Source organism: Propithecus coquereli, unplaced genomic scaffold, assembly GCF_000956105.1.
Source record: "Propithecus coquereli isolate 6110/MARCELLA unplaced genomic scaffold, Pcoq_1.0 Scaffold41, whole genome shotgun sequence".
In the NCBI taxonomy this organism is placed as follows: Eukaryota; Metazoa; Chordata; class Mammalia; order Primates; family Indriidae; genus Propithecus; species Propithecus coquereli.
Window position 1 is genome coordinate 5,739,952 of NW_012149841.1, and position 15,250 is coordinate 5,755,201.

Here is a 15,250-nt window from a genome sequence, read left to right on the forward strand (position 1 = left end):
ACTTGTTGGCTTCTCCAAGTCTGGGGTATTTGAGAAAAAAGGAAAACTCAAGGAACTTAACTACTGTGTTATTCCTTGGGTCTGCCTTCTTCTCTTCACCTTTCAGAGTCTTCTTATGTTTGTTTTATATATAATATTCAAGGTTTTTTATTTCACTTAGCAGAAATAATAGGAAAAAGTGTATTTATTCCATCTTCCTGGAAGCAGAGTTTCTCATTTCTTTTTTAACTTGTGTTTCAGGAGAAGGAATTAGAGACTGAACTTTACCCTACAGCATACCGCCTATATTTAGTTGTATAAAAATATGTGAATAAATATAAAAATATTCTCATGAAAGAAAAACTGGATTTGATAAAGCAAAGAACTAGTTTGGAGAAAATGTTTAACATAGTTCTCAAACTTAATTGGAATTTGTGTAAAATCATGACTACAGATGAGGATTTTACAAAATATAAGATAATTTTATATAGTAAGTTTGAGGCTTTAAATTATCAATGTTTTGGGAAATAAAATTGCAGAAATTTGATTCAGGAAGATATAACCTATAAAAACCAATATATAAGAAAAATTGAAATGATTTTATAAAATTAACTTTAAAATAGTCTATACTGTCTAATAAGTTTGACCTTAATTCTTTCTCACTTTCCAAAAATATTTAAATGTTATGCCATCGAAGCAATTTTAGAGCATTAAAAAGCATTAAAAAGATGTGCAAACTACTCAGTTCACTTAATGCTTCTTTGGGAAAATAATTTAATACCAAAACTTGACAAAGACAGTTCCCAAAAATGATTCCTCCAAAATATGTGTAGGTATTTGACATTTCCACAAAATTGGTTCTGTCAGTATAAGTTTGGAAAGCAGTGGATTAAAAAATTAAACCCTATTTGTGAATGTCTCCGTCTCCCTTGCTCTCCTTTTCTCTTGCATTCCTTCTCCAGAGTCCCTATTCTGTTCCTGCATGTCTACCTCATGTTCTTTCTCTACTACCACTCCATTAGCCCCCACGCTCTCAAGTTACACACACTTAAGACTGGGCTTATTGGCCTGTGTACATATCATGAGCTAGAGCTATCATGTCAGTGAGGACTGACTAGAATCTTTGAGTCCAAATTCTTGAGAGGAAATCTCATTCAATCTACTGTTGCTATGGGGGAGAAAGGAGCCAGGTACATGGTACAGACAGGGCTGCTGTGTTCTAATATTTGGGGGACTTAAATGCATTGAGCCTAGAACTTATGTATGTCAGGGTTATTTCTCTCCATTTATTCAGCAAGCAGTTATTAGGTACCTATCATTTTAGGTCTTAAATGTATTCTAAAGAAAAAAATGAAAGCACAATCAAAGAAGTCATGAAGTTTAATTTGAGTCACAGGCTATCAACTTTGGAGGTTCAGTATTCATATGTTTAACAAAATTCTGTGTAATTTTAAAGTATGTTAATTTTTTAGATTTAAATTTTATGGTATATTGGCAAAAAATAGACAATTGACATGGACTATTTTTTAGGAAATAAAGGAAACTACTGGTGGTAGGCAACATTGACTTAAAATATGCTTCTTTGGGAAAATAATTTAAAAATTAGAAGTTTTATCTGATTACTTTATAACTTGTAAAAATTAGTTGATTGCTGTAGAATTGTTTCAGGAGATACTACTCCATCACTGTTAATAGATTTAGGAAACTAGAGGCCACAGTTTCACAAAATCTTTTACCTTTTGTGAGTTTAGGAGTCAAAACATTTAGGTAGACTCAAATTGATAAACTCTTGGCCAATTTTACTCTGAAGTAAAATCAACTAGTGTAGAGTATGCGGATGATTTTTTTGAAAGCAGCACAAATTTATTATCTTACAGTTCTGTAGATTAGAAGTCCAATACAGGTCTCACTGGGCAAAATCCAAGTGTTAGTAGAGCTATGTTCTTTCTGGAGGCTTTAGGGGAAAATCTGTTTCCTTGCCTTTAACTACCATTCTTCTACTCATGGTCCTCTTCCTCCATCTGGATGGAACACTAATTTACTTTATTTTTTAAAGTAAAAATGGATGGACATAATACTTAAAATTTGATAAACTTCGTGTGATTTATTTTGTTAAGTTTAATGTAAATAACAACCAAATAGATGCTATACTTGATTTACTTCATTGTTACTATAAATATTTGTTCAGACCTGATGGCCAAAAGAAAGGAAGAAAATTTCTTCTCTCCTGAAAATGCCAAAAGACCAAGACAAGAAGAACTGGAGGATTTTGATAAAGATGGTGATGAAGATGAATGTACAGTTTCTTTCACTAATGGCACCTCCACTTTGGTGAGTACAAAATTACAAAATTATACTTTTCTATTGTCATGTTTCTCATGTCTGGTTTATATTTCATATTCTGTGATAATTCAAAAATCAGGAAAAAGCAGTATGATTTTTTAAAAGCCAAGGTAAAATAACCTATTCTGGCTAATTTTGAAGCTTATGTTAATTATAAGAAAAATTAATAGAGAAAATGATGAAACAAAGAACTGGGTCTTCGGAAAGATGAATAAAATTGAAAAACCTCTAGTGAGTCCAAAAAAGGAGAAAAAAGAGAAAAGACACAAATTACCCATGTCAGAAATGAAATAGGGGCCGTCCACAGACCCTGCAGACATCAATAGGGTAAGGAAATACAGTTAACAGCTTTACACACATAAAATTGACAAGTTAGGTGAAATGTACCGATTCCTCAAAAAGCAAAAATTACCATAACTCACCCAACATGAAATAGCTCATTTGAGTAGTTCTGTTACTATTAAGGAAGTTTAATTCATGTTTTAAAACTCCTAAAAAAAAATCTCCAGGCCAAGTTGGTTTCACTGGAGAATTGTACCAAACTTTTTAAAGAAGAATTAATATGAATTCTGGCCAGGCGCGGTGGCTCACGCCTGTAATCCTAGCACTCTGGGAGGCCGAGACGGGTGAATCCTTTGAGCTCAGGATTTCGAGACCAGCCTGAGCAAAAGAGAGACACCCGTCTCCACTAAAAATAGAAAGAAATTAGCTGGACAACTAAAAATATATAGAAAAAATTAGCCAGGCATGATGGTGCATGCCTGTAGTCCCGGCTACTTGGGAGGCTGAGGCAGGAGAATTGCTTGAGCCCAGGAGTTTGAGGTTTGAGCTAGCTAATGCCATGGCACTCTAGCCTGGGCAACAGAAGAAGACTCTGTCTCAAAAAAAGAATGAACATGAATTCTACACAGTCTTTTCCAGAAAACAGAAAAGGAGGGAACACTTTTCAATTCCATTATCTTGATACCAAAACCAGGCAAAGAGGGACCAAAAAAGCAAACTGCATACCAATATACTATGTGGATATAGACACAGAAATACTCAACAAAATATTAGCAAATACAATTCAGCAATACAGTTGTCCCTTAGTATCCAAGGGGAGCTAGTTCCAGTACCTTCCCCCATACCAAAATCCGCTGGTGCTCAAGTCCCTTACAGTTGTCCCTTTGTTTCTACACCTACGGAACCTGCAAATATGAAGGGACAATTGTATATGAAAAGAATTATGATCAGTGGGTTTATTCTAGGCATGTTAGCCTGGTTCACTATCTGAAAATCAATTGTGATTCACCATACTACAGGCGAAAGAAGAAAAATAACATGATCATATCACTCAATGCAGCAAAAGTATTTGACAAAATTCAACACTTATTCATGATTAAACTCTCAGAAAAATAGAAATGGAGCAGAACTTCCTCAATGTGATGGGGAGCATTGACAGAAAAACCTACAGCTAACATTATACTTAATGGTGCAACTTTGAATACTTTTCCCCTGAGATGAGGAACAAGGCAGGGGTATCTGCTTTCATTAGTCTTGTTCAGCATAGTGCTAGGAGATCTAGCCAGTGCAAATAAAGCAGGAGAAAGAAACAGAAGTTATAGAGGTTAGAAAAGAAAAAAAATAAAACTGCCCCTATTTGCAGATGACCTGATTATCTACATAGAAAATCTTAAGAAATCTACAAAAAACTCCTAAAGCTAATAAATGCATTCAACAAGGTTATGGTATACAAGATAAATATTTTAAAAATATTGTATTTTTATATGCTGATATTGAACACGTGGGCATTGAAATTCAAAATACAGTATCATTTGCAATCACTAAGAAACAAAGAAATACTTCAAGGAAATGCAAATTAAAACAACATTGAGATACTGTTACACACCTGTTAGAATGGAGACAATCTAGACCACTGACAACACCAAATGCTGGCAAGGATATGGAGCAACAGAAATTCTCATTCATTGCTGGCGGGAATGCAACATAATACAGCTACTTTGGAAGGCAGATTGACAGTTTCTTACAAATCTAAACATATTCTTGCCATACAATTCAGCAATCATACTCCTCAGTTTTACCAAAAGGAATTATTTTCACACAAAAACCTGCATACGGATATTGATAGCAGCTTTATTCATAATCGCCAAAACTTGGAAGCAACCACAATGTCCTTTAGTAGATGAATGGATAAATAACCTGTGGTACATTCAGACAATGGAAGATTACTGAGCCCTTAAAAGAAATAAGCTCTCAAGCTATAAGGAACTTTAAATGTATATTACTGAGTGAAAGAAGTCAGTCTGAAAAGGCTACATGCTGTATGATTCCAACTATATGGCATTCTGAAAAAAGCAAAACTATGGAGACAGTTAAAAGATCAGTGGTGCCAGGGGTTGAGAGATGGGAGGGTTGATGCAGAACACAGAGGATTTTTAGGGCAATAAAAATACTCCGTACAGTACTCTAATGGTGTCAGTATAGGTTTATCAGCTGTAACAAATGTACCATTCTAATGGGGGATATTGATAATGGGGGAAGCTGTGCATTGTGGGGTATAGGGTGTACAGGATATCTCTGTATCTTCCTCTCAATTTTGCTATAAACCTAAAACTCCTCTTAAAAATTATCTTTAAAAGAAATGAAATACTTAGGTCTGAATCTAAAAATATGTATAGGACTTGTATGCTGAAAAGTATACAGTTCTGATTAAAGGAATCAAAGAAGACCTAAAGAAATGGAGAGACATACTTATTCATGGATCAGAAGACTTAACATAGAAATGATGTCAGTTGTCTCCCAAAATGGCATACAAGTTTAATACCATTCTATCAAAATTCCATCAAGATTTTTTGTAGATACAGACAAATTTATTCTAAAATTTATTAGAAAAGGCAGAGAAACTAGAATAGCTAAAACAATTGTGAAAAAAGAATGAAGTGGGAAGAATTAATTATTCAATTTCAAGACATATGGCTACAGTGATCAAGATTATGTTGTATTAGTCTAGAGAAAGACACATAGATCACTGGAACAGAACAGAATCTCTTCTGAATAGAGAAATAGACCCACACAAAACATAATGAATTTATCCTACAAAGGTGCAAAAGCAATTGAATGAAGGAGAAGGTAGCCTTTTCAACCAATGAGGCTGTAGCAGTTGTAGATTGATAGACAAAAAAATGAATCTTGACCTAAGTCTGATATTTTATACAAAAATTAACTCAAAGTTGAGTAATGGATTTAAATGTAAACATAAAACAATAAAACTTTAAGAGACAAACATAAGAGAAATCTTTGGAGTATAGGATTTGGCAGAGTTCTTAGATTTGACACCAAATGCATGAGCCATAAAATGAAAAACTGATAAATTGGACCTCATCACATTTAAAAACTTTTGCTCTCAGAAGACCCTGTTAAGGGATGAAAAATCAAGCTACAAACTAAGGAAAAATAGTTATAAAACACATATCCAATAAAATACTAGTATCAAACATATAAAGAACTCTTAAAACTCAACAGTTAAAAAACAAACAAACCAATTTGAGAATGGGCAGAAGACAGACATTTCACAGAAAAAGAGGATATAAGATGGCAGATAGGCACATGAAATGATGTTCAACATCATCCATCATAAGGGAAATACAAATTAAGACTACAATGAGATACCACTACATACCCATCAGAATTGCTGAAGTAAAAATTAGTGACAACACCAAATGCTGGCAAGGATGTAGAGAAACTGAATCACTCACACATTGCCGGTAGGAATGTGAAATGATGATCACTCTGGAAAAAACAGTTTGTCAGTTTCTTTAAAAAGCTTAACATGCATTTACCACATAACCCAGTCTTTGTCCCTCAGAAGAAAAGATTTATCTTCTCACAAAAATTAGTACATAATGTTTATAATGCAGCTTTATTTGTGAGAGCCTGAAACTAGAAACGACGCAGATGTCGTTCGATGAGTGACTATACCGTGATTACATCTATGTCATGAAATACAGCTTAACAATAAAGAGGAGTGAACTACTGAGATAGGCAAAAACAGAGAATTAGGCTGAGTGAAAAAAAACTAATCCCCAAAGGTTACATTTTGTCTGTTTCCATTTATTTAACATTCTTGAAATGACAAGGTTACAGTCACGGGTTAAGGAGGGGTTGAGGTGGGATGCAGATGTGGTTATCAAGAGGTAATGTGAGGGATCCTTTGATAACGGAAATACTCTGTATTTTGACTGTATCAATATCAGTATCTTGGTTGTGATTTTGTACTCTTGTTCATATAGTGCATGTATGCAAGATATTTCTTAACAACTGCATGTGAATCTGTAATGATCTCAAAATAAAAATGTATTTAAAAATTCTTCAGCCATGATTTCCAGTATTCTCCTCATATAAGGATGTAAATGTCTTCTGCTTTTTAATAAGATGTAAGTCTAGAAGAAGAGAGCCGGGGAGTTTTTAAAGAAACCATTAAAATAGCTAGAGACATGAAAGTGGCCTTCAAAAAAATTGAAATTTATTCTGATAAAAATAAGGCTGATTTGTATTGGTACTTAGATAACCACACCGTGCAAGTGAATACTGTGTGCCAAATTCTTGGTTAAACCATTTATAAGCTTTCTCTAATTTAATGCTGACATATATTTACAGGATAGGAATTATTCCTGTTTTACAGATTTGGAAGCTGTATATTCTTTATACACAGCTGTCATAATAAATGACAGACACAGAAAGTCACAAGAAGAGCAGGCTTTACCTTTTAAAATGTGTACTCTGCTCTTTGAATTGAAATTCTGAATGTCAGATAGTGAATTCAGCGTTCAAACTGTGGCTGGATAATCATCTTTCAGGGATGTTCTAAATTTAGTTCTGTATTTTACAGGAAGTTTTACTATAATAGTTGAGATAGCAGTTCTCAACCAGGGGGAGTCTTCTTCCACCCCCTGGGGACATTTAGCAATGTTTGGATCTGTTTTCAGTTGTCACAACTGGAACAGGTGTGTACTATTGGGGTCTAATGGGTAGAGGCTGGGGCTGCTGCTAAACATTCTGCAATGCACAGGACAGATCCCCCACCAACGAAAAATTATCAGACCCAAAATGCCAGTACTGTCAATATTAAGAAACCTTGTGATACATTTATTAGATCTTTAAAGATTCTAGAGTGAGTGCTGACTCATAAGTTTCCCATTTTGAAGTTGCCATTATTCACGTTCTGTAACTTTTTTCATTGGTAGTACTGCTAGTCTTTCTCCCGCCAGCAATGCTTGGATAATTATAATGAGTGAATTAGACAGATTGACTGTTTTCTTCCATTGTTTCTTATTAATAGACTGCGGCAGAAGTTGGAATAATTGAGAGTATTCAGCTAAAAAACTTCATGTGTCATTCGATGCTTGGACCCTTTAAATTTGGTTCTAACGTCAACTTTGTTGTTGGCAACAATGGAAGTAAGTGCTTTTGCCCTCCTCATTTGACTTGGAGCAGTACTCTGAGATTAGAATACATTAATTTTTTGAAATAGGTGACTACTAGTGTTGATAAGTATTTGGTTTATAGATCTATGACTTGTGATTATGAATATATATCAGAATATATTTTATGAATATATTCATAAATATATTCACAAAATATATTCAGTATTTGCTGCCAGTGTACACTTTAAGAAAATACTGAGTTAACTCTAGGTTTTTATTTAAGTGGTAGGGATAAACATTTCCTGCTTATGTTTTTCATTCATTTACCTTGGAATCCATAGCATAGAAGGGGAGACAAGCAATCCTCACTGTGATTGAGGCGGCCCTGTTTCTTATCTTGACTAAAAATCATTACAGAGCACGAATGAAGTGCCTTGGCAATCCAAACATGAAAGTAACTAATTCTCACTGTTATGGCCAATGAAAGCTTTAAGAGGAGGAAATATTTGTGCCATTACTTGAATGAAAATTATAGATTCTTTAGGTCTCACTGGGTAAGAAGAAGCTGAGATGTTCCGGGCAAAAATTACTCATCTGCAAAGGTTTGAAGGAGTAGAAGTAGATGTGTATGGGGCATGGTGAATAACCTTACATGTTTTATCGTATGGTGCACAGTGGGGAGGGGCAGAAGCTGACTTTGGAGAGTCATGCTGTAGGTGATATCATTGAGGATCTTGTAAATCATGATAAAGATTTTGGAGTTTTATTAAGAAGTCAGTGGGGACCCAGTTAGTTTTTGAGTAAGGGAATGAAACAAACCAGCCACACTGTGAAAGATAGGTTAGAAGGGGGAAAATACGTGAGGCAGTTCTGTGATAGGCCAGCCAGGCATGAGAGATTGACTGCTGGCCTGAGATGGACCCAGGGAAAGGAGACTTGCCAGAGTCTACCAACACGTGACAGTGCTAGAGTAGGAAGCTAGGTGTGTGTAGCTCCACAGTCTGTTTTGTTCTCTATTTTTCCTACTCTATCATTCAGTTAAGAAGAAAATGTTTTTAGGAGAGGATGAACAGATAAAGGGATCAGTGCTTCAGAGGGGTCACATGGGAGAAGCAGCAAAGAAATACTAGGGGGTTCTGAAGTTAGGTCTTTTTAAAAAATTTTTTGAAACACTGATTTTATTAACAAAACTTAATAGAATGGAAAATAATGCAAATAGTGGAGGCAGGGCATTTGGTAATGAAGAAAAGGAAGTTAGAAACTTAAAAAGCATTCTAGGAACTAAATTGGGTTAATCAATGGTGTATTTTGCTTACTTTGGGGTATATTATGGAAGATAATGGGCTGATAAGAGTTGATTGGATTGGTTGATCATGAAGTTCAGAAAATGATTACCATATTCTGGGTAATTGTTAGAGATTTTGAAATTTCAGCTTATCATATTTTATATTTGTTATATGTCATGAGAAGTACACTTTTCTAAAGGCTAGAAAGTTAATTACTATTCAGATAAAAACAGTAAATGTCAAAATGTTACATAAAAATATCTTGTGACTTTGCTGATTTTTTCTTATTTAACTTCATTCATTCATTCAAACAATATTTGTAAGTACCTATTATGTGCTGATATTGGGGATATAGCATTGAATGAAAGAGACAACATTCCTATCCATGTGGAACTTATATTCGAGGGATGTTAAAAACAGTTTTTGATGTCTGAAAATTTATGAAAAAAGTAAACAGTAACTGTAATTAAATTAGAATGTAATAAAAATCAGTATGTACTTATATAGTATAAATAGTAAGTTAATTTCTTAGACTGTCGAGCCATGGTGATGCAATGGGAGTTTCAGGTTGGAAAAGTATCCCAACCGTTTTTTCCATTTCCTTGTTAGTGGCAAAAATTTGACTCCTGAAATGTACTAATTTTTTTCTAATAGTGGCAGCTAAATATCTCATGACATATACAACTTTTTTTTAAAGTTTCTGCTTTGGTGCTGGAAGAAAATTATAATTGAATTATAACATTTTATTTTAGGATGAGAGTAATTCATTCAGAAACCTTTTTGCATCAAATTCTAGGAGTCAACTTTTTCTTTTTTCTTTAATGAATGTGATTTCTTCAACATCTGTTTATTTAGGTGGGAAGAGTGCAGTACTGACGGCTCTCATAGTTGGTCTTGGTGGAAAAGCAATTGCTACTAATAGAGGATCTTCTTTAAAAGGTTTTGTGAAAGATGGACAGAGGTAAGTATTTGCTTTCTACGATCTATTTTCAATTCTTTAGTAAGTAGCAGCTACTTTAGATTCCCAATTTATGTAGACATTACTGGAAATAAAGTACCTTCCAGAATAGAAGCAGAGATACCATATCTTTTCTTTCCTTTCTGTTGCCCCTTGTTGCCAGCATGGCCCACTGTTGACTGTTTTCCTCTCAAAACAGGTAGCTTGTGTAACTTACTGCCATGTACCTGGCCACCTACACTCATGCTTCTGTTACCTTTCTGTAATAAATGGCAGTGATGTTCTCTGTTTAAAGAAGTATTTAGAGACATTGCATAATCCTGACTCTTGACCCAAACCCAGCATCAGGAAGTCCATGTTGATATGACAGGGGAGAGATCAAAATCAGTTAACAGCCAAGGTGTCCCTGCACAAAATTTCTGTTTTCAGCCAAGAATTCCAAAAATTTCTGACTCTTTACTCAGGTGGGTTGAGTTTGATTTGAGCACCACAATCACAAGTTTATTTGTGGTCCCTCTGAATCCTTGGTGAATGGTCATATCACTACTTTTTAGCTTTATATTTATATTTCTTTGCATCAGATTGTCATAGGTTGCCTTCATCTAGCTATATATTGTTTTTGAAGGAAATTTTCTTTATTGGCAGTACACAAAATGTAGTAGCTTGAGGTCAAGAGTATTTTTTAAAAATTTCAGAATATTACAGAGGTACAAATGTTTTGGTTACATGGATTGCTTTTGTACTGCTTGAGTCAAAGTTGTAAGTGTCCCCATCACCCAGATAGTGTTCATTGTACCCGTTAGATATGATTTCACCTATTCCTTTCTCCCCGCTCCCACTCGCATGATTTCCATTGAGTTTTACTTCCGTCTGTGCACATGAGTTCTGATCAGTTAGTTCCAATTTAGCAGTGAGTACATGTGGTGTTTGTTTTTCCATTCTTGTGATACTTCACTTAGGAGGATGGTCTCCAGTTCCATCCAGATTGTTGGAAAAGGTATTAATTTTTTTTATGGCTGGGTAGTACTTCATGGTATACATACACTACATTTTATTAATTCACTCATGAATTGACAGGCACTTGGGTTGATTCCATATTGTTGCAATTGTGAATTGTGTTGTAGTAAACATTCTAATGCAAGTGTCTTTTTGATAAAATGACTTTTTTCCTTTGAGTAAATACCCAGTAGTGGGATTGCTGGATCAAATGGCAGGTCTACTTTTAGTTCTTTGTGGAATCTCCATACTATTTTCCATAGAGGTTGCACTAGTTCGCAGTCTCACCAAGAGTATATGAGTATTCCTTTCTTTCCTCATCCACACCAGCATCTGTTGTTTTGGGACTTTTTGATAAATGCCATTCTTACTGGGGTTAGGTAATATTTCATTGTGGTTTCGATTTGCATTTCTCTGATGATTAGTGACATTGAGCATTTTTTCATATGTTTATTGGCCATTAGTCTATCTTATTTTGAAAAGCTTCTGTTCATATCTTTTGCCTACTTTTTAATGGGGTTGTTTGATTTTTTTCTTGATGATTTGCTTGAGTTCTTTGTAGATTCTGGTTATTGTCCCTTTATTGGATGTATAGCATCCAAATATTTTCTCCCATTCTGTAGATTGTCTGTTCGTTCTGTTGATTGTTTCCTTGGCTGTGTAGAAGCTTCTTAAATTTAATCAAGTCCCATTTATTTACTTTTGTCATTGCTGTGATTGCCCTTGGGGTCTTCTTCATAAATTCTTTGTCTAGGCTGATACCTCAAAGAGTTTTTCCAACATTTTCTTCTATAATTCTTAAGGTTTCGTGTGTTAGATTTAAGTCTGTTACCCATCCTGAAATAATTTTTGTGAGTGGTGAGAGATATGGATCCTATTTCAATCTTCTGCATGTGGCTGTCCAGTTTTCCCAGCATCATTTATTGAGTAGGGATTCTTTTCTCCAGTGTATATTGCTGTCTACTTTGTCAAAGATCAGATGGCAGTGTGTGAATAGTTTTATATCTTAGTTCTCTGGTCTGTTCCACTGGTCTATGTCTCTATTTTTGTGCCAGTACCATGCTATTTTGGTTACTATAACCTTGTAGCATAGTGTAAAGTGTGGTAAAGTGATGTCTCCAGATTTGTTCCTTTTGCTTAAGTTTGCTTTGGCTATTCGGGCTCTTTTCTGGTTTCAAATGAAGTGTAGAATTATTTTTTCTAGATCTTCCAAAAATGACTTTGGTATTTTGATGGGGATTGCATTGAATCTGTAAATCACTTTGGGTAGTATAGACATTTTTACAATATTGATTCTGCCAATCCATGAGCATGGTATGTTTTCCCATTTGTTTACATCATCTGCAATTTCCTTCCTCAGTGATTCGTACTTCTCTTTGTAGAGATCTTTGTCCTCCTTGGTTAAATATATTCCTAGGTATTTTATTTTCTTTGTGGCTATTGTGAAAGGTATTGAGTATTTGATTTGATATTAGTCATCCACTTTGCATCATCTAGGACTCATTGCCTTTTGCCCACTAGCAGCTCTCTCTTTAGGCTTATCTCTTTATTTTTCATCCTGCCCCAGATACTTCTGAAAGGGTCCTTGTTTTTCATACCAGCTGAATGTCCCAAACTCTGTCATACATCTCCCAGTGTGAGGCTTTTCCCACTGCTCATTCTGTTATACACCCAGTGCTCAGAACTTTTGAAACTTTTGTAATTGACACTGATATCTTTTTTCTCGTGTAATAGACTTTCCCTCTGCTCAGTGTTTTATCCATTTAACTTCTCCCTATTTTATTACTAAAAAATAGAATAAGGATAGAATACGAATCAGGCCTACAGGCTTCTTATTCATTGTGCAGAAGCCTTAGGAATCTTACCCTTAAGCCAAGATTCCAAATTGCCTCAGGAGAAGGGGAAAAGATACACAGGAAATCATTTCCCACGCTCTATGGCCTGGGAAAAGAACTATTTGATAACAATTCTCCAGCAGAGTTTCTGTCTCCACTTGTTTGGGCCCCAGCCCAGCAAGGTTTTCTTCCCACCCCCAAAGAAAATTATCTCTAAAGTAAAAAATTAGTTGTTTTAACTCTTTTAAGATAATGGTCTCAACTATATTTCAATTCATTATACTTAACTATTCGTTTCTTTGTTGTCCAAACAATCACCTAGTCTACTTGGCCAGATAACACATGGATCTTTCAAATATAAGCTTCAGAAAGAAATTATTCTTTGTGTACCATTAAATGTTTTCTGTCTCAGTTAAATACTTTTTATTTTCTTGCATTTGAGAAGTATTTAGACCAAAGTAGAAACTTCTTTCGGAGACCTATCCTCTGAATACTGTTTTTTTGTTTTGCTTTTTTTTTAAAAAAGACTAACACAGATCACTGAGTTTTAAGGACATGGCTGCCTATAGAGGGGAACATTAATATGTTTTAAAATGGTTAATAACAGGTTAAAAATTCTAACGTGAGCTCAGTCTCCTTTTTACTGACCTTTACTAAAAAAGTAGCTAAAAGCAGAGATTTTCCAAATCCTTTACTAGTCTGCTTATCATCCTCTCCCTCATTTAAAACATTCAGTATCTATAAAATTTGCCTTATTTTATAGTCTCTGATTCTGTCATCACTTTTTCACAGAATCAGCTCATTGAGATTTTCAGTTTTATTCTTATTCTGTTCCACATGTAAAATCTATGCAGCCATCCTACTTTAGGATGACTGGCAATCTGGCAGAAGTTCGAGGTAGTCCTAAGGACTCTCATTCCTTTCCCTCATCTCAAACATTATACTCTCCATTTGTTACACCTGGGCTGTGGGCTGTGGGTTTCCTGGCTTGGGGTGTTTCAGCCCTCCTTACAGATGCTTACCTAGCATGGTTAGGAGAAGCCTGAGAACTGTGCCTGAGACACTTTGCCTGGGGGCCAGCCCTTGTGGGTATCCACCAGTCCTTTGCAGTGGCACAGAGACAGTGAATGAATTCTCCTAATATATCTCTTCACATGAAAACTTCTCTTGGTGACCCGAGGTCTCAGACTTCTTGCTACTTAGGTTGTCTTTGAACATGTTCAGTTCACTGTTCCCTCTCTTGGCCTTCCTGATACTAACCCTGGTGTGGTGGCCTTGGGGTTTTTGCAGTATTCCTATTTTTGACATCAGCTGTGGTACAAGGGTTATAAAAGGACAAAAACTCACACAACTGTTTTCTGTTCCTGATTTATTTAGTGAAGGATACAGAAACTATTGCAGATGAACTGGCTACCCAGAGAAGGAGCAGATATATCATCTTTTTATGACTTGTTCCTTGGTCCCATCAGTGTGTGCTGCTGCCATTTATCTCTGTGTGGATAGGTTCTTCTGGAGTTGAGAAAGAAACCCAGTTCTTATTGTGGCACCACTTGTTTGTGTTGTCATTCTGAAAGAGCTCTCACTGATAGTCTTTCTTTTCCCTTAAGGGTCTGCTGTATCACAGGCATTGTGCTCTGTGGCTCTTGACCTGAATTCAGCATCAGCAAAGCCCACATCAGCATAGTCAGGGAGACTGCAGGGCTAGTGCCCAGCTCACTTGTCTCTGTCTCCTTGCACATGTTTTTTATTGTTACTTGTTTGTTTTTTGAGCAGTAATTATGAGGCTTTTTTCACAAATGTTAATTTTTAAAGTACTTTTCTTATATTTACTAAATTCATATAGTAGTAGGATACCAGTGCCTCCAAAATTCTCACTATACTAAAAAAACTCTCAAATACAAGGAATAGCTAGGAATAAAGATAATAAAGTAGGTGTTTGTGAATCAAGAGAGATATTTGATAATTCAGAGAGCAAATATGTGTAGTAATTTTTTAAATATTTTCATGATGTACTTTAATACTAGGTAATCATACTAGTTAATGAAATAAAATATTTGTTTGCTTCATATTATAAGGCTGGCTGTCTTTCCCCTGTCATACTTTAGGTAGTGGTTCTCAACCTTGACTGTTCATTAGAATCAACCTGGGAAGCTTTTTAAAAATCCTGTGTACAATTTTTCAGGAGCTTATCTGTCTTAATTAGGTAATTTCGTTAAAAAAAAAAATATACCACTGTCAATCCACTCAAGGTAGTTCTAGAAAAGGATATCACAAAGAGGCAGGGATCAAATATATATCTTGGAAACTGCAGGGAAGAAGTGCAGCTGGGTTCCCTGAGGCAGCAGTCCCTGTCCTTTTTGGTACCAGGAACCGGTTTCATGGAAGGCAATTTTTCCATGGCCTGGGGGTGGTGGTGGTGGGGGAGTGTCA

The 15,250-nt window shown here is 35.4% G+C and overlaps 1 protein-coding gene across 1 annotated transcript in view; it reads left to right on the forward strand.

Moving 5' to 3' along the window:
- Nucleotides 1-15,250, forward strand: part of LOC105817416 (structural maintenance of chromosomes protein 6) — a 59,445-nt gene that overhangs the window by 5,174 nt on the left and 39,021 nt on the right. Inside the window, exons 2-4 of the mRNA XM_012653102.1 lie at nucleotides 2,168-2,310; nucleotides 7,661-7,778; nucleotides 9,887-9,992. Of these exons, the coding sequence (XP_012508556.1) occupies nucleotides 2,173-2,310; nucleotides 7,661-7,778; nucleotides 9,887-9,992 (362 nt within the window). The 5' untranslated portion in view covers nucleotides 2,168-2,172. The remainder of the gene's footprint in view (nucleotides 1-2,167; nucleotides 2,311-7,660; nucleotides 7,779-9,886; nucleotides 9,993-15,250) is intronic.